This window comes from Scyliorhinus canicula, chromosome 15 (genome assembly GCF_902713615.1).
Source record: "Scyliorhinus canicula chromosome 15, sScyCan1.1, whole genome shotgun sequence".
Lineage (NCBI taxonomy): Eukaryota > Metazoa > Chordata > Chondrichthyes > Carcharhiniformes > Scyliorhinidae > Scyliorhinus > Scyliorhinus canicula.
In genome coordinates, this window is record NC_052160.1 from 146,658,723 (window position 1) to 146,678,822 (window position 20,100).

Sequence of the window (20,100 nt, forward strand, 5' to 3'; positions counted from 1 at the left end):
TTGCGGGCTTTGATCAGATGGTACAAGCGAGTGACCACCAGATGGCAAAGGGTCTCGTGCATGCACGGAGCTGGTTCACTTCTGTGCTGGGAGAGGGCGTCTGGGGGCTCGTTGACCTTGCCGGGGCGATACAAGATCTCGTAGTTAAAGGTGGAGACCTCGATTCTCCACGGCAAGATTTTGTCATTCTTGATCTTGCCCCGCCGCGTGTTGTTGAACATGAAGGCTACCGACCGTTGGTCAGTGTGGAGAGTGAATCTCCTGCCAGCCAGGTAATGCCTCCAGTGCCGCACCGTCTCAACGATTGCCTGGGCCTCCTTTTCAACAGAGGAATGTCGAATTTCGGAGGCGTGGAGGGTGCGTGAAAAGAATGCCACGGGTCTGCCTGCCTGATTCAGCGTGGCGGCATGTGCGACATCTGAAGCTTTCTACTTGGAAAGGCAGTGTCTCGTCTACTGCGTGCATCCCGGCCTTGGCTTGTCAGATCGAATGCGGGTGAAGGCCTGTTGCGCCTTGGCCGAGAGGGGAAAATGTGTGGACCTGATAAGTGGGCGGGCCTTGTCCGCGTATTGTGGGACCCACTGGGCGTAATAAGAAAAGAACCCAAGACAGCGTTTGAGGCCCTTGGGGCAGTGGGGGAGTGGAAGCTCCATGAGGGGGCTCATGCGGTCGGGGTTGGGCCCCAGTAGTCCGTTTTGGACTACGTAACCGAGGGTGGCTAAGCGGTCTGTGCGGAACACGCACTTCTCCTTGTTGTACGTGAGATTAAGGAGAGATGCGGTGTGGTGGAATTTAGAAAGGTTGGCGTCATGGTCCTGCTGGTCATGGCCGCAGATGGGGACATTGTCGAGGGATGGGAAGGTGGCCTGCAGTCCGTACCGGTCAACCATTCGGTCCATTTCTCGTTGAAATACCAAGACTCCATTTGTGACGCTGAAGGGAACCCTAGGAAATTGGTACAGACGACCGTCTGCCTCGAAGGCAGTGTAGGGACGGTCTGGTTTATGGATGGGGAGCTGGTGGTAGGCGGATTTCAGGTCAATAGTAGAGAAGACCCGGTACTGTGCAATCTGATTGACCATATCAGAAATGCGGGGGAGGGGGTACGCGTCGAGCTGCGTGTACCGGTTGATGGTCTGGCTGTAGTCCACGACCATCCTGTGCTTCTCCCCGGTCTTAACCACTACCACCTGGGCTCTCCAAGGGCTGTTTGTGGCCTCGATGATACCCTCCCTAAGCAGCCGCTGGACTTCGGACCTGATGAAGGCCTTGTCCTGGGTGCTGTACCGTCTGCTCCTGGTGGCGACGGGCTTGCAATCTGCGGTCAGATTGGCAAAGAGGGAGGGGGGCTCGACCTTGAGGGTCGCGAGGCCGTAAACGGTGAGGGGAGGTAGGGGTCTGCTGAATTTGAGGGTGAGGATCTGGAGATTGCACTGGAAATCCAGGCCTAGTAAGAGTGACGCGCAGAGGTTGGGGAGAATGTACAGATGGAAACGGTCGAATTCCACGCCCTGTACAGTAAGTTTAACCAGGCAGAAACCCCGGATTAGGACGGAGTGGGAACCGGAGGCGAGAGAGATCTGCCAGTTGGCGGGATGGACCGCAAGGGAATAGCGCCTTATCGTGTCCGGGTGGACGAAGCCCTCGGTGCTCCCGGAGTCGATGAGGCAGGAGATTACGTGGCCGTTGACCAGCACTGATGTGGAAGGTTGCGAGGACGCGACTGGTCGAGCATAACGGAGGCAAGCAGCGGGCGATCAGCAGTCGAGTCAGATGAGTCCGACGAGGAGCGGTAGCGACCCGTGTCCCGTGGCCCCGTCCCGAGGGGAGGACAAAATGGCGGCGTCTGGAGTACCTGTGTGGGAGAAGATGGCGGCGGACAAGATGGCGGCGCCCATGGAGCGCACGTTGTGGGGTCGGGACAAAATGGCGGCGCCCATGGAACGCACATGGCAGTGGGGGATGAAGATGGCGGTGCCCATGGAGCGCACGTGGGGTTGGGGAAAGCGGACGGCGGGGCCCATTGTGCGATCGGCTGAGGCGAGGGGAGCGGGGGCGCGATAGCGGCAACCGTCCGGGACTGACACACCGCTGCAAAGTGGCCTTTCTTGCCACAAGCTTTGCAGGTCGCGGTGCGGGCCGGGCAGCGATGGCGGGGGGTGCTTCTGCTGACCGCAGAAGTTACAGTGGGGACCCCCAGGGAGTGCGGTGCGGCGAGCAGCGCAGGCATAGTGCACGGGGGCGGCTGCGGCTGCTGGGGGGGCCGTTTGCGGGGTCCACGAGTGGTTAGACGCGTGGGCCTAGTGGCTAGCGGAGTAAGATCGCGCACTACGGGAGGCGGCCGTCATGGAAAACGCCAGAGTCTTTGTGGCCGCGAGGTCGAGGGCGGCCCCTTCCAGCAGTCGTTGCCGGATGGGGTCCGATGCAATGCCTGTAACAAAGGTATCGCGCATGAGTAAGTCAGAGTGTTCTGTGGCTGTGAGGGCCCGGCAGTCGCAGTCTCGTACCAGAGGTATAAGGGCCCTCCAGAAGTCCTCAATCGACTCACCCGGCTGCTGGACGCGAGTAGAGAGTAGATGTCTCGCAAACAGGGTGTTCGTTGACTGTGCATTGTTCTCCTTGAGCAGTTCCATAGCTCTGGTGTAGTCAGTCGCATCTCGAATTAGCGGAAAGACACTGGAGCTAAGTCTCGAGTACAGGAGTTGTTTTTTTTGAGCCTCCGTCGGGGGCGGGTCGGCTGAAGAGATGTAGGCCTCGAAAACTGCAAGCCAGTGAACGAAGTCTTTCCTGGCGTGAGGCGACTGCGGATCCAGTTGCAGACGGTCAGGCTTGATTCTGATGTCCATGGTGAACGGAAAATCACACAGCAATAAATTGTGGCGCTAACAATTGCACTCAAAGACGAGAGACAAGTTCAATCGAGGCTTTATTGCTGTGTGATGCTATTCTTCCGGCTGCAACTGTAGACTAGAGTCTGAGAGACTCACACACATATTTATACACAAGCTCCCTGTGGGCGGAGCTAGCCGGCAGGGGCTTACCGGAGGAACCTGTATTACAGGTACAGCCACACATCCCCCTACTGCAAGTATGCATATCTACAGTGGTTATCACCACAATGGACAAAAGAGCTGGGTGCCAGAGATAAAGTCAGAGTGACTGTCCTTGTCATCAAGACAGTATTTTACTCAATATGGCATCAAGGAGTCGTAGCTAATTTCGAGTGAGGATGTTTGCGGATGACTGCACAATGTTCAGCACCATTCGCAACTCCTCAGATACTGAAGCAGTCCATGTCCAAATGCAGCAAGAGATGGACAATATCCAGGCTTGGGCTGACAAGTAGGAAGTTACATTTGCACTACACAAATGCCTGGCAATGACCATCTCCTGCAAGAGAGAATCTAACCATCACTGAATCCCCCATTATCAACATCATGGGGGTTACCATTGACCACAAACTGAACTTGATTAGCCATATTAATACAATGGCCAAACAAAGTTACATAAATACAAGAAGTTATTATTCTTGTTGAGTGATGCAAAATGGGCCGACCAAAATTCAAGTAATCTTCCTACACAGGGTGGACTTTAACTGAAACAATTTTGAAGCTTGAGGAAATTGGATGATTGAAAGACTCAATTATATAGCTTTAAATATGGGAACATAAGTTACATGTTAAAAATTGGATATATTGCAGACATTAGACTGACTTGATTATAATTGCTTTTCCACAAGTATCTTCAGCAAAAGTTACTAGTTGTGCCACTCAAAAGTTGGAAATTTTGAATTGATTATGGACCAAAATGATCAGGTACAATCACCTTGTTGTATTAATGCTTGCTATTTAAATATACAGTACTTTTTTTACTTTTAAAGTACCCGATTATTTTCTTTCCAATTAAGGGGAAATTTAGCGTGGCCAATCCACCTACCCTGCACATCTTTGGGTTGTGGGTGTGAGACCCCCGCAGACATGGGGAGAATGTGCAAACATCACACAGACAGTGACCCGGGACGGGGTTCGAACCCGGGTTCTCAGCGCAGTGAGGCAGCAGTGCTAACCACTGACCCACCGTGCTGCCCTAAATATACAGTACTTAATTGTAAATCACGTAAAATTATTTACTTCTAAATAAGTACCAACTCGCTCGCTGAAGCCCCTTACCCACGTAGAAGCAGTACCTTGACTGGTTTGAAGCTGCTCTTGTATCAGGTCCTTGTCTTCTTTTAAAGCAGAAATTTGATCCAAGAGTTTCTGTTTCTCACTTTCTACCACTCCCAATTTCGTCTCTAAATTTCTGAGCCACAAATTGTCATTTATTGCTGTCTGAAAAAAAGGATGAAGAGATGGAGAAAAAAAACACAGGAAGGGAGCAAACAAATTAGCCAATCAGCTAGTTTCTTCAATCCTCTCCTATAGCTAACTAGTCTGTGGAATACCTCCCTGAAGCCAACTAACGTATGGGATGATCGCCATGTAATTTAGCAGTTTGTAGGGTTACCTTCTCCATTGGTAACCAATGATCAGCCAATCTACTAACTATCAACAATCAACAAACTATATTGATTACTCTGTTTCAGAATCACAGAATACTACAGTGCAAAACAGGTCGTTCGGCCCATCAAGTCTGCACGGCCACATGAGCGGCACCTAATTTGACAATCCAAATCCCATTTGCCAGCACTCGCCCCATCGCCTCGAATGTTATTTTGTTTTTAAATTTAGGGTACCCATTTCATTTTTTTCCAATTAAGGGGCACTTTAGCATGTTCAATCCATTGTGGAGGTGAAACCCACGCAAACACAGAGAGAATGTGCAAATTCCACACAGACAGTGACCCAGAGCCGGGATCGAACCTGGGACTTCGGTGCCGTGAGGCCGCAGGGCTAACCCACTGCGCCACCGTGCTGCCCTGCCTCGAATGTTATGAAGCACCAAGTACTCATCCACTTTTTAAAGGATGTGAGGCAACCCGCCTCTACCACCCTCCCAGGCAGCGCGTTCCAGACCCTCACCACCCTCTGGGTAAAAAGGTTTTTCCTCAAATCCCCCCTGAACCTCCTGTCCCTCACCTTGAAATTGTGTCCCCTCATAACCGACCCTTCAACTAAGATGAACAGCTGCTCCGTATCTCCCCTGTCCATGCCCCTCATAGTCTTGTACACCTCAATCAGGTTGCCCGTCAGTTTTCTCTGCTCTAGAGAAAACAACCCAAGCCTATCCAACCTCTCTTCATAACTTAAATGTTCCATCCCAGGCAACATCCTGGTGAATCTCCTCTGCACCCTCTCCAGTGCAATCACATCCTTCCTATAACGTGGTGACCAGAATTGTACATTATACTCCAGCTGTGGCCTCACCAAAGTTCTGTACAACCCAACATGACCTCCCTGCTTTTGTAATCTAAGCCCCGATTGATTAAAGCAAGTGTCCCATTTGCCTTTTGTTACCACCCTATTAACCTGCCCTCTGCCTTCAGAGATCTTAACCTTGGAAAGAATCATAGAACATTACAGCGCAGTACAGGCCCTTCGGCCCTCGATGTTGCGCCGACCTGTGAAACCAGTCTAAAGCCCATCTACACTATTCCCTTATCGTCCATATGTCTATCAATCAGTTTATAGTCCAGCTGCAGATGTGCCCCATGGACACTGGCAGAATGTCAAGGAGGTTTAGAGCTAGAATGCTTTGAGACGGAATGTTCTTGGTTCGGGGCAGGCGACTTCACGCATCTGCATTAACAACTTGTGTACCAGACCGGTGCTGAAAAGCAGTTGTATGTCGTCAACAGCAGGATCCAAACACTGCATCCCCTCTGAGACCGTGGGTGGTATGGGGTAAACTTCCCTTAACAGGCCCAGTAATGGCTTGAGGTCAGTCACTGTGTCAAATCATCGACCATACACATACTGGCGGAATTTCTTCACACCCAATATAACTAAACCCTCCTTCTCACCCTGGGCATAGTTTCATTCTGCTTCAGAAAGGGTCCTTGAGGCAAAGGCGATAGGGCGTTCCAAACCATCTCCCATTTTGTGGGCTAAAACAGCCTCTATACCATGAGAGGACATGTCATATGTCAGCACAATTGGATTCCCCGGATAAAAATGCACCAAGAGGTTTGAAGACAGATGCTTACTTCACATCTCAGGCGGCTTCCTCTTGAGGCTCTCTCCATTGTCACTACTGATTCTTCCGGAACAGCTGGTGTAATGGTGCCAACATTGTGGCTAAATTCAAAATAAGCCTTCCATAATAATTGACCATGCCAAGAAAGGATTTGTTTCGGGTGCAGGGATGTCTCATATGGCCTTGGACTTTTCTTCCAAAGGGTGGAGCCGTGTCACATCAACGTAAAACACCAGATGGTCACTCCAGGGGCCTGAAAAGTACATTTTTAGCATTTTAGGTGGACCCCCCTTCATCTTTAATGTTTCCTGTAGGCTGGCCACGTGTTCTTCTGGTGTAGTGCCAGTGACTAGCACATCAATAAGGTAACCATCATCCTGGGAATTCCCTGGAGAAGATTTTCCATTGCGAGCTGGAAGATTTTGCAGACTGAAGCAATGCCGAATGGTAGTCTGGAATTCCAGAAGAGGCCTTTATGGGAATTGATTGTTGCAAACTTCTGAGATTCTTCATCCAATTCTTGTTGCAGGTAGGTGTAGCGGAGCCCAGTTTTGAATAGGTGAAGCCTCCCACCAGCTTGGCGTAGAGGATACCAATCTACCTGGGCAGCTTGATTTATGGTCAGTTTATAGTCCCTAGAAATCCTTATTGACCGATCAGGTTTGAAGACAGGGATTATCGGTGCGGCCCCCTCTGAAAAATGAACTGGCTTGATTATACCCAGCTCCTCCAATCTCTTTTGCTCTGCTTCATACGTCTGCTTCAATGCATATTGCACTGTTCTACCTCTGAAGAACCTGGGTGTTGGATCCAGATTGATATATATCTTGGCATTTTTGCCCTTGATCCAACCCAATTCTTTGTGGAGGTCTTCATATCTCCTTAAGACATCTTGGAGGATGCTGTCTGATATTTTAAAGATTTCCAGTCAGTTAAGCCGAATCTTCTGTAACCAATCTCTTCACAACAGACTGGGCCTTTATCCTTCCACGACAACCAAAGGCAGATTGGCCTCCTGCCCTACTGCCCTCTGTCGGCCACTGGGGTCTTGACTGTTCCGAGGACCTTCAAAATCTCCCACTCGAAAGCTTGGCTGTGGTACTCTTTAAGCTTTAAGATTGTGGGCTGGATTCTGGGACTATGTCCCCACGCCGGTGTAAAAGCGGTGGAATTTTACTCCAGAAACTCCCAAGAAGCAAGTTGAGCTACTTCAGTGCCCTGCAGGGGGCTAGCAGGGACCCGGAGTAAATCTCGCAGCTTTAGCTGCGGATCCGAGCCCCGCACTTCCGGTTTGGAGTCCGCACATGCGCAAGGCAGCGGCCTCCAGTGGCTGTGCCGAGCTCCATGGTGGACTCAGACTGCTGGGCAAGACGGAAAAATGAGACCCCCCCCTCCGATTGGCCACGCGCCCGAGCATCAAACCGCAGGGATCTAACCCCAAACCGCTTACAAGACCCCCCCCCCACCCCACGGTGTCCGATTCCCCCGCCCCCGACTAGGGTCCGCAGCCGCCACGCCAGCATCCCGACCGGCAATAGGTGGTTAGTTCCACGCCGTCGGGAACTCAGCTGGTCGGGAGTGGAGGATTGCTGGGTGGGCCTCTGTCAATAGGCCCCAGCTGCGCGCCGTGCTCCGTAGTCACGCCGATTTTCAGGTCCCGGAGAATCGTCAACCGGCGCCGGGCTCGATTACGGTGTGAATGTGAATTCTCCGCCCCCAAGCCAAATGCGATTGTGGCACGGGGCTGCGGAGAATCCAGCCCAGGGTTCCTGAAGACAGATATTGAAAGGTTTGTCCACTCACTCCAGTCACCGAAGCCCCAGTGTCGACTTCCCTTTTTATGGGTTTACTATTTACCCTTAAGGCAATTTTAAGCTGAGCCGTTGTATTCAATTGGACTGCATTCAACCAATGCGTCACATTCTCTTCTCAACAACTCTTCTCCAATATGTTCCGTGGTGTTGTGGACTGCTGCTGGTTTATTTTACATTGACAGTCGACAATGTGCTGAAGCATGCTCCCTTAAGTTGCAATGGAAGCACATGAACTCCTGGACATAGCAGGTCTCCTTGGGATGACAATCCCCCTGCAGTGATAGCAGTCCACCTCAGATTGGGTTTGAGGCTTCGATTCCTTCCCGTTCCTTGGGTTCCAGTCCTGTGCGAGGACCGTGTCTGGCTCTGAGCCGTGACTGTTGATCCGCCGCAGACCTCGGGGCCATACCGCCCCGTACGAGGTTAACCTCCCCTTTAGACATGCTTTGAAGCTCAATGGCCCCTTTTTCGGCTCACTCTGTCACCTGAGCAATCTCGATCGCTTTTTCCCACATGATTGTGATTTCTACCAGTAGCTTCTTCCGGATATTAAGGTTCTGGATTCTACAAATCAGCCGATTGCGCAGCATGGCACTGAACGCGGTCCCTAATACACAGTGCTCAGTCTGGCTCTGAAGCTGAGACAGACTCTTCATGACCCCTCACTGCAGAGATAAACTTATAAGGTTGGAGGATAACCGAGGGCAATGGGTTGAAATGCTCCTTTACTAATTTCATTGTCTGATCAAAGGTCTTCGTGTTTGGTGCATCCGAGGACGGGAGGTTCCGAATCAAATGATATGTCTGGACCGGCAAAAGTATCACCTTCTGCTGTCCTGGTCTGTGGTCTCATTCACGGTAAAGAGAAAACTGAGCCGTACGATGTACTAACTCCATAAATCAACCGCTTGGCCAAAAGTGTCTAGTTTCCCAATGATAATCATTCCCACTTATGGTTTAAGTGATTCCAACTCTTGCTGGAGTTTTTCTGTTTCTTTCCCCCTCGATCCACGGCAACTGTCAGCTGCAATTGAAATGTTTTTACCTTGTCACCAATGTGGTGCCGCAGACACATTGGAGGCTCCGGTAATTATCCAAGGGGTTTATTGCTGAAAGGCAAAGGCAGTTAGATAACTGGGTCTCCCCCTACTCCAACAAGCATCAGGATGTCCTGACCCCCACCCTTTCGCCAGCATTGGGCAGCTCCCCTCACGGTCTTCGCCACCCCCTGATCCCGAATAGGGGCACAAGTCGTCCCTCACAATACACCACCTCCCCCCCAACACATAAAGGAAGTAACCCCAATCAGACCACACACGGAACTCGCCCCTGGCATTGCCATCCTGTCACAGTGAGGTCAGCACTGGCAGGGTGCTGGGGGGCAGTGCTCTGCCAAGTCCCTCAACATCCGGGGGCCATACTCTCCTCTGCACCCCCGGTGTGGTCATCACGACTCTTTATCAAAACCAGTATCGACTCACACTGGTTGGGCAGGAGAAACAACCAATGCGTCGGCAGAAATGGTGTTACAGTGTTAAGCATGTATGAAACAAAGAACAAAGAAAACAGCACAGGAACAGGCCCTTCGGCCCTCCCAGCCTGTGCCGATCCAGATCCTTTATCTAAACCTGTCTCCTATTTTCCCTCTGTTCCCGCCCATTCATATACCTGTCTAGATGCTTCTTAAATGATGCTATCGTGCCCGCCTCTACCACCTCCGCTGGTAAAGCGTTCCAGGCACCCACCACCCTCTGCGTAAAAAAATTTCCATGCACATCTCCCTTAAACTTTCCCCCTCTCACCTTGAAATCATGACCCCTTGTAACTGACACCCCCACTCTTGGGAAAAGCTTGTTGCTGTCCACCCTGTCCATACCTCTCATAATTTTGTAGACCTCAATCAGGTCCCCCCTCAACCTCCGTCTTTCCAACGGAAACAATCCTAATCTACTCAACCTTTCTTCATAGCTAGCACCCTCCATACCAGGCAACATCCTGGTGAACCTCCTTTGCACCCAAAGCATCCACATCCTTCTGGTAATGTGGCAACCAGAACTGCACGCAGTATTCCAAATGTGGCCGAACCAAAGTCCTATACAACTGTAGCATGACCTGCCGACTCTTATACTCAATACCCCGTCCGATGAAGGCAAGCATGCTGTATGCCTTCTTGACCACTCTATCAACCTGTGTTGCCATCTTCAGGGTACAATGGACCTGAACTCCCAGATCTCTCTGCACATCAATTTTCCCCAAGACCCTTCCATTGACCATATAGTCCGCTCTTGAATTTGATCTTCCAAAATGCATCACCTCGCATTTGCCTGGATTGAACTCCATCTGCCATTTCTCTGCCCAACTCTCCAATCTATCTATATTTTGTTGTATTCTCTGACAGTCCTCCTCGCTGTCTGCAACTCCACCAATCTTAGTATCATCTGCAAACTTGCTAATCAGACCACCTATACCTTCCTCCAGATCATTTATGTAGATCACAAACAACAGTGGTCCAAGCACGGATCCCTGTGGAACACCACTAGTCACCCTTCTCCATTTTGAGACACTCCCTTCCACCACTACTCTCTGTCTCCTGTTGCCCAGCCAGTTCTTTATCCATCTAGCTAATACACCCTGAACCCCATACGACTTCACCTTTTCCATCAACCTGCCATGGGAAACCTTATCAAACGCCTTACTAAAGTCCATGTATACGACATCTACAGCCCTTCCCTCATCAATTAACTTTGTCACTTCCTCAAAGAATTCTATTAGGTTTGTAAGACATGACCTTCCCGGCACAAAACCATGCTGCCTATCACTGATAAGTCTATTTTCTTCCAGATGTGAATAGATCCTATCCCTCAGTATCTTCTCCAACAGTTTGCCTACCACTGACGTCAAGCTCACAGGTCTATAATTCCCTGGATTATCCCTGCTACCCTTCTTAAACAAAGGGACAACATTAGCAATTCTCCAGTCCTCCGGGACCTCACCCGTGCTCAAGGATGCTGCAAAGATATGTGTTAAGGCCCCAGCTATTTCGACCCTCGCTTCCCTCAGTGACCTGGGATAGATCCCATCCGGTCCTGGGGACTTGTCCACCTTAATGTCTTTTAGAATACCCAAAACGTCTCCTTTCCGTATGACAACTTGACCTAGAGTATTTAAACGTGCATCCCTAGCCTCAACATCCGTCTTGTCCCTCTCCTTGGTGAATACCGATGCAAAGTACTCATTAAGAATCTCACCCATTTCCTCTGAGTCCACGCATAAATTCCCTCTTTTGTCTTTGAGTGGGCCAATCCTTTCTCTAGTTACCCTCTTGCTCCTTATATACGAATTCAAGGCTTTGGGATTTTCCTTAACCCTGTTAGCCAAAGATATTTCATGACCCCTTTTAGCCCTCTTTATTGCGCGTTTGAGATTTGTCCTACTTTCCCGATATTCCTCCAAAGCTTCATCAGTTTTGAGTTGCCTCGATCCTATGTATGCTTCCTTTTTCATCTTAGCTAGTCTCACAATTTCACCCGTCATCCATGGTTCCCTAATCTTGCCATTTCTATCCCTCATTTTCACAGGAACATGTCTGTCCTGCACTCTAATCAACCTTTCCTTAAAAGACTTCCACATTTCAAATGTGGATTTACCCTTAAACAGCTGCTCCCAATCCACATTCCCTAGCTCCTGCTGAATTTTGTTATACTCTGCCTTTCCCCAATTTAGTACTCTTCCTTTCGGACCCCTCTTGTCCTTGTCCATGAGTATTCTAAAACTTACGGAATTGTGATCGCTCTTCCGAAAGTAATCACCGACTGAAACATCAACCACCTGGCCGGGATCATTCCCCAATACCAGGTCCAGTATGGCCCCTTCCCGAGTTGGACTATTTACATACTGCTCTAAAAAACTCTCCTGGATGCTCCTTACAAACTCTGCTCCATCTACGCCTCCAACACTACACGAATCCCATTCAATGTTGGGGAAGTTAAAATCTCCCATCACAACCACCCTATTGCTCCTACATTTTTCTATAATCTGTCTGCATATTTGTACCTCTACTTTATGCTCGCTTTTGGGAGGCCTGTAGTAAAGTCCCAACAATGTTACTGCACCCTTCCTATTTCTCAGCTCCACCCATATTGCCTCAGTGCTCGAATCCTCCATCATGCCCTCCTTAATCACAGCTGTGATATCATCTCTGACGAGTAATGCAACTCCTCCACCCCTTCTACCTCCCTCTCTATCCCTCCTGAAGCATCTATACCCTGGGATATTCAGTTGCCAGTCCTGCCCTTCCCTCAACCAAGTCTCAGTTTACCAATAACATCATATTCCCAGGTACTGATCCAAGCCCTAAGTTCATCTGCCTTACCTGCTACACTTCTCGCATTAAAACAAATGCACCTCAGACCACCTTTGCGTTCATCATCTCTTCCCTGTCTACTCTTCCCCTTAGTCACATTGAGTTTATTGTCTCGTACCTTACTGGCTTTAATTGCTGCTTCTTTACTGACCTCTAACTTCCTAATCTGGTTCCCATCCCCCTGCCACATTAGTTTAAAACCTCCCCAACAGTGTTAGCAAAAGCACCCCCTAGGACATTGGTTCCAGTCCTGCCCAGGTGTAGACCATCCGATTAGTAATGGTCCCACCGCCCCCAGAACGGGTTCCAATGTCCCAAAAATCTGAACCCCTCCCTCCTGCACCATCTCTCAAGCTACGTATTCATTCTGACTATTCTTGAATTTCTACTCTGACTATCCCGTGGCACTGGTAGCAATCCTGAGATTACTACCTTTGAGGTCCTACTTTTTAACTTATCTCCTAACTCCCTAAATTCTGATTGTAGGACCTCATCCCTTTTTTTACCTATATCGTTGGTGCCTATATGCACCACGACAACTGGCTGTTCACCCTCCCCCCTTCAGTATGTCCTGCAGCCGATCGGAGACATCCCTGACCCGAGCACCCGGTATTACAATACATTTAAATTCTGGGCATGAACCTGATTACATCACTGGTGGGGTGGGCAAGGTCTCAAACTGAGAACTCACCACTGAAAATCATGCCATGGCCTTGTCACGGGGCTTAGCGGCCTTATCAGGGTTTGCCTGCACAATGAACCAGCCTGAAAACTCTGGCCCATTATTAGGTTTGGCTCCTAGTTTAATTGATAACTATCTGATCAGAGCTGCATGAAAATGTCTGGAGTAACTTAACCTCTAACCTCCCTCTGTCGCCGTGGTCTTGCCTCCCATTCAGCACCTCTCCAGGTGCTACAGCTGAGGTGAGAAACCATCAGTCAGGCAGTTAATGTCCTTGGGCGAAGGAAATCTGCCATCCCCACCCGGTCTGACCGACATGTGACTCCAGACCCACAGTCATGTGGTTGACTCTTAGATGTCCCCTGAAATGGAGTCACAGCCATTCTGTTCAAGGGCAATTAGGGATGGGCAATAATTGCTGGCCCAGCAATGCTCACATCCCCCAATAAAGCCAAAGGATGTTTAGTAACAACAACTGGGAAATCTCCACTTTGTCAAACAGCGCAATTTCATCAATTCTATATTTTGTAAAATTTAAGCTAATTCTGTAATCAGACATATTTTTTAAATCACTGACGTTATGACATTGAAATACCTGTAGTTTGCCGTCAGAAATGTTTAATTGGTCAGTGGTCTCCCGGTGTCTGAGGGTCAGCTCAGCACAATCTGCCTTAGCTCGACCACATTGCACTTTCCAGTGAACGGATTCTCCTTCTGCTTCGCTCAGTGATCTCTGCAAACACAAACAGGCAGGATTTATCCAGCTTCCAAATCTACTGTTCCAAAAAGGCATCAATGGTGAGAATAGTAAAGTATTGATGAATTCAGGCTCTCCTGGCTACGATTTGACCTTGTTACCCTCTCCTCTGGTGCTTTGTGGAAAAAGCAAATCAAACATATTGGGCTGGATTCTCCGCCCTGCTGTGCCACATTTCTGCCTCAGCCCGCCGGCGGGATTCCCCGTTACGCCGGCTGGTGAATGGGGTTTCCCATTGTGGGGCAGCCCTATGTCATCGCGAAACCCCCGGGCGCTGGCAAAACGGAGAATCACGTCGGAGAATCCCACCCATTGGGCGGATTTCCTGACAGAGTGGGGCTGATTTAGCACACTGGGCTAAATTGCTGGCTTTGAAAGCAGACCAAGGCAGGCCAGCAGCACGGTTCAATTCCCGTACCAGCCTCCCAGAACAGGCGCCGGAATATGGCGACTAGGGGCTTTTCACATTAACTTCATTGAAGCCTACTCGTGACAATAAGCGATTTTCATTTCATTTCACAAAGGGAAACCCCATTGGCCGGCTGCCAGGACGGAGAATCCCGCTGCCGGCGGGACGGAGATTCCCGATGTCGGCGGGACGGAGAATCCCGATGTCGGCGGGACGGAGATTCCCGATGTCGGCGGGACGGAGAATCCCGATGTCGGCGGGACGGAGAATCCCGATGTCGGCGGGACGGAGATTCCCGATGTCGGCGGGACGGAGAATCCCGCTGCCGGCGGGACGGAGAATCCCGATGTCGGCGGGACGGAGATTCCCGATGTCGGCGGGACGGAGAATCCCGCTGCCGGCGGGACGGAGAATCCCGCTGCCGGCGGGACGGAGATTCCCGATGTCGGCGGGAGGGAGAATCCTGCTGTCAGCGGGACGGAGAATCCCGCTGCCGGCGGGACGGAGAATCCCGATGCTGGCGGGACGGAGAATCCCAATGCTGGCGGGACGGAGAATCCCGCTGCCGGCGGGAGCGCGGGACGGAGAATCCTGCTGCCGGCGGGGACGCGGGACGGAGAATCCCAATGCCGGCGGGAGCGCGGGACGGAGAATCCCAATGCCGGCGGGACGGAGAATCCCGCTGCCGGCGGGGACGCGGGACGGAGAATCCCAATGCCGGCGGGAGCGCGGGACGGAGAATCCCAATGCCGGCGGGACGGAGAATCCCGCTGCCGGCGGGGACGCGGGACGGAGAATCCCAATGTCGGCGGGACGGAGAATCCCGCTGCCGGCGGGGACGCGGGACGGAGAATCCCAATGCCGGCGGGAGCGCGGGACGGAGAATCCCAATGCCGGCGGGACGGAGAATCCCGCTGCCGGCGGGGACGCGGGACGGAGAATCCCAATGCCGGCGGGACGGAGAATCCCGCTGCCGGCGGGGACGCGGGACGGAGAATCCCGCTGCCGGCGGGGACGCGGGACGGAGAATCCCAATGCCGGCGGGACGGAGAATCCCGCTGCCGGCGGGGACGCGGGACGGAGAATCCCAATGCCGGCGGGAGCGCGGGGGAGATTCCCGTTGAGCATCCTGAACCAATACAAATCTTTAGATTTAGAGCTTTTGCTTTAATTAAAATGATCTCAAAATTAAAGGACAGGAGAATTATTGAACTGGACAAGCATTAACTGAGCTCTCACCCACCACTGGCTGAGATTATTCATGAAGGCCCCGCCTTCTCAATCTTGCCCCTCGTCTAAGATGTGGTGACCCTCAGGTTAAATCATCACTGGTCAGCTCTCCCCCCTCAAAGGAGAAAGCAACCTATCGTCATCTAGGACTACGGCAACTAATTAGGTACTAGGGTATCTTTTGAAAAGTGAATAATTTTGATCACAATTGTTATGAATCCAATCTAACATTGTACCTGGTCGAGGCTGCTTCCGAAATGTAAGTTATTTTGATGCTGTTCTTCAGTTTGATGCTGTATTAATCCAACTCGATAGATTAGCTTGTGGCCTGCTCTGCTTAGTCATTACTCTCACTCGGCAGCGGGACTTGGTGGCACGGTGGCACAATGGTTAGCACTCCTGCCTCACAGCGCCAGGGTCCCAGGTTCAATTCCGATCTTGGGTGACTGTCTGTGTGGAATTTGTACTTTCTCCCCGTGTCTGAGTGGGTTTCCTCCGGGTGCTCCGGTTTCCTCCCAGCCCCAAAAGATGTGCAGGTTAGGTGGATTGGCCGTGCTAAATAGCCCTTAGTGTCGAAGAATGTGCAGGTTAGGTTTCGGGGATAGGAGGTAAGTGGGTGCGGGTAGAATGCACATTCAAAGGGTTGGTGCAGACTTGATGGGTCGAATGGCCTCCTGTACCTTAGGGATTCTATGAACTCTCAATCGCTCTGGACTTTAACTTTCTCTCTTACCTGTGCACTGGCCAAAGTTTCCTCAATGGCCATTTTCTCTTTGATTGTTCTCTGAAGCGTTTCCTTAGCAACAAGCTCATACTTGAGTTTCTGCTTCTGCATTTCAATCATGCTTTCCTTAACAGTGTCTCGGGAGTGATTCTATGGACAAACAATAGAGGATGTTTATTGTTTGCAAGGCAAACGACCAGGCAAGGTTAAATCACATTTACTTAATAAAGAGGAACTTTATATATAGAACAGTCCAATCCCACACAGGTCCAGTCCCCTCAACTCCCAAACTAACTCTGACCAAACCCCTACAGCCAGGTCTGCACCTTAACATCCGATAGGCTAACATTTACATGCTGACTCCATAGGCACCGGCTGGTCACGTGGCCTGCAAAGAATCTTTCCTTAATGGTGCCATGCTACCAAAATGCTAAATCCCAGCTGTTTACACAATATAGTTTGAAGGACAGTATTAACGACCATCAGACACCGCAGGATTATTGGTAAATTCAGTGGATTGCTATTAAAAGTTTAAGTCTATTAGTTGATTTAATAGATTATTTAATAATCATTCTCTTGATCTGAGTATTAATTTCCCCTCAATCACCCAGAAAGGGGATGTCAGGCAGGCAGGGATGGGCAAGTGCAAAACGAGTTCAATGGACTCAGTTTCAGGCCTGGGGTTATTTACCTTCAGGCAACATTTCAATATAATTGGTCCATTTTCCATTTGTGAAGAGGGTGCAGAGTGATGGAACCTGGGAGAATTGGGTAGTTGTTGAACATCAGCACCTCACGGGTAGGTGGTAGAGAGACGGTTCAAAGAATCATAGAATCATAGAATTCACAGTGCAGAAGGAGGCCATTCGGCCCATCGAGTCTGCACCTGCCCTTAGAAAGAGCACCGTACTTCAGCCCATGCCTCCACCCCATCCCTGTACCCCAGTAACCCCACCTACCCTTTTGAACACTAAGGGCAATTTACCATGACTAGCTTAGCGATAAAACTGGGCGACGTGGACAAGCTGGGCCAAAGGGCCTATTTCCATGTTGTAAAGATCTATGACTCTGTGCCTCTATGTCCAATCCACCCAACTTGCACATCTTTGGACTTTGGGAGGAAACCGGAGCACCCGGAGGAAACCCATACAGACAGTGGGAGAACATGCAGACTCCACATAGACAGTCAACCGAGGCCGGGATTGAACCTTGGACCCTGAAGCTGTGAGATATCACATGAAGGGATGGGGGTAAATGTCTAGGGCGGGAATGGCTACAACTAAAGTCTTTATGGAGACTGGAGGACCCAGGCCCTCCACAGGTCCTCTGGCCTCAAAATCATGGGGCGTGATTCTCTGTTAGCTGACGCCAAAATCGTGAAATGTAATTGGGCGGAGATAGGTTCCGATGCTAAAATCGCGGCGGGCGTCGATTTGACACCAAATCGCAATTCTTCGTCACCTCGACAGCTACGTCAATGCGTTCTGAATGCACATACAGTAAACACTGTTTGCATATCATTAGCAGGCCTGACCCGTATTCTCCGGGGCTTCTGCGATTCTCCCAGTCCGATGGGCTGAGTTCCCGACGGCGAGGTTCGTTTGTGTTTTTAAAAATTGTGAAACCAACGTGGCGGCTGCTGAGGGAGAGAGAGGGGGTACGGGAAGTGTCCAACATCGCTACAGTTTGCTGACAGAAGTGCCACTAGACGGGGGGGGGGTGGGGGGGGTGTCTGCCAGGGCTGGGGGGGAGTAGCAGGGGGGTGGCCAGGAGGTGGGCTGTGGGGTCAAGTTAGACGGGCATGGAACACCATTGCCACAGCCGACAAGGTAGCCATGCCGCTGCGCACGCCGCTGACTGCCCACTGCGAACTTAGGGCCACGGGTTATATTGGTGTGTCCCCCTGGCTACTCCCTCTATGTACCCTCTGGCCCCAGCCAACCCATCAGCGGGATGGGCATGTTCCAGCGAAACCAATGCCATCTTGTTGGCTGGGCTGGTGAGTGTGGGGAGTGAAGTGTGTAAATGCGGCTGCAGCTTGTCAGCCTCCTGAGTGTCAATCTCGAACCTGGCAAACCCTGCGCCGTTTTTGATTGGAATCGATTGTGTTCCACGTGGCACTGGTGCTAGCCCCTCAAAGGTCGCTGAATCGGTCCAGGTGCGGTGCCAGCTTTGCAGTCGTGAAAGTCCATGAATGCTGCATTGGCGACAACACTCAGTCTCAAAAATGCAGAATCCCGGCCGTGGTTTTCATTCATCTGGAGCGTCTCTTCCTTCCCACACCTGATGAAGTCTTGCTTCAGTCCAGTTGGTTGTTGCGGTGGTTTGAGTCCAGTTGGTTGTTGCGGTAGTTTGAGTCCAGTTGGTTGTTGCGGTGGTTTGAGTCCAGTTGGTTGTTGCGGTGGTTTGAGCCCATTTGGTTGTTGCGGTGGTTTGAGTCCAGTTGGTTGTTGCGGTGGTTTGAGTCCAGTTGGTTGTTGCGGTGGTTTGAGTCCAGTTGGTTGTTGCGGTAGTTTGAGTCCAGTTGGTTGTTGCGGTGGTTTGAGTCCAGTTGGTTGTTGCGGTGGTTTGAGCCCATTTGGTTGTTGCGGTGGTTTGAGTCCAGTTGGTTGTTGCGGTGGTTTGAGTCCAGTTGGTTGTTGCGGTGGTTTGAGTCCAGTTGGTTGTTGCGGTGGTTTGAGTCCAGTTGGTTGTTGCGGTGGTTTGAGTCCAGTTGGTTGTTGCGGTGGTTTGAGTCCAGTTGGTTGTTGCGGTGGTTTGAGTCCAGTTGGTTGTTGCGGTGGTTTGAGTCCAGTTGGTTGTTGCGGTGGTTTGAGTCCAGTTGGTTGTTGCGGTGGTTTGAGTCCAGTTGGTTGTTGCGGTGGTTTGAGCCCAGTTGGTTGTTGCGGTGGTTTGAGTCCAGTTGGTTGTTGCGGTGGTTTGAGTCCAGTTGGTTGTTGCGGTGGTTTGAGTCCAGTTGGTTGTTGCGGTGGTTTGAGTCCAGTTGGTTGTTGCGGTGGTTTGAGCCCATTTGGTTGTTGCGGTGGTTTGAGTCCAGTTGGTTGTTGCGGTAGTTTGAGTCCAGTTGGTTGTTGCGGTGGTTTGAGTCCAGTTGGTTGTTGCGGTGGTTTGAGCCCATTTGGTTGTTGCGGTGGTTTGAGTCCAGTTGGTTGTTGCGGTGGTTTGAGTCCAGTTGGTTGTTGCGGTGGTTTGAGTCCAGTTGGTTGTTGCGGTAGTTTGAGCCCATTTGGTTGTTGCGGTGGTTTGAGTCCAGTTGGTTGTTGCGGTGGTTTGAGTCCAGTTGGTTGTTGCGGTGGTTTGAGTCCAGTTGGTTGTTGCGGTGGTTTGAGTCCAGTTGGTTGTTGCGGTGGTTTGAGTCCAGTTGGTTGTTGCGGTGGTTTGAGTCCAGTTGGTTGTTGCGGTGGTTTGAGTCCAGTTGGTTGTTGCGGTGGTTTGAGTCCAGTTGGTTGTTGCGGTGGTTTGAGTCCAGTTGGTTGTTGCGGTGGTTTGAGTCCAGTTGGTTGTTGCGGTGGTTTGAGTCCAGTTGGTTGTTGCGGTGGTTTGAGTCCAGTTGGTTGTTGCGGTGGTTTGAGTCCAGTTGGTTGTTGCGGTGGTTTGAGTCCAGTTGGTTGTTGCGGTGGTTTGAGTCCAGTTGGTTGTTGCGGTGGTTTGAGTCCAGTTGGTTGTTGCGGTGGTTTGAGTCCAGTTGGTTGTTGCGGTGGTTTGAGTCCAGTTGGTTGTTGCGGTGGTTTGAGTCCAGTTGGTTGTTGCGGTGGTTTGAGCCCATTTGGTTGTTGCGGTGGTTTGAGTCCAGTTGGTTGTTGCGGTGGTTTGAGTCCAGTTGGTTGTTGCGGTGGTTTGAGTCCAGTTGGTTGTTGCGGTGGTTTGAGTCCAGTTGGTTGTTGCGGTGGTTTGAGTCCAGTTGGTTGTTGCGGTGGTTTGAGTCCAGTTGGTTGTTGCGGTGGTTTGAGTCCAGTTGGTTGTTGCGGTGGTTTGAGCCCATTTGG

General features: G+C 50.8%; 1 protein-coding gene across 4 annotated transcripts in view; it reads right to left on the bottom strand.

The window, feature by feature from the left end:
* The window catches only part of LOC119978552 (TRAF3-interacting JNK-activating modulator), a 92,262-nt gene that overhangs the window by 34,793 nt on the left and 37,369 nt on the right, over window positions 1–20,100 (bottom strand). For all 4 annotated transcript variants that reach the window (XM_038820278.1, XM_038820277.1, XM_038820276.1 and 1 more), the window contains 3 exons: window positions 16,124–16,264; window positions 13,590–13,727; window positions 4,187–4,331 (listed from right to left, as the gene is read on the bottom strand). In XM_038820278.1, the coding sequence (XP_038676206.1) occupies window positions 4,187–4,331; window positions 13,590–13,727; window positions 16,124–16,264 (424 nt within the window). The remainder of the gene's footprint in view (window positions 1–4,186; window positions 4,332–13,589; window positions 13,728–16,123; window positions 16,265–20,100) is intronic.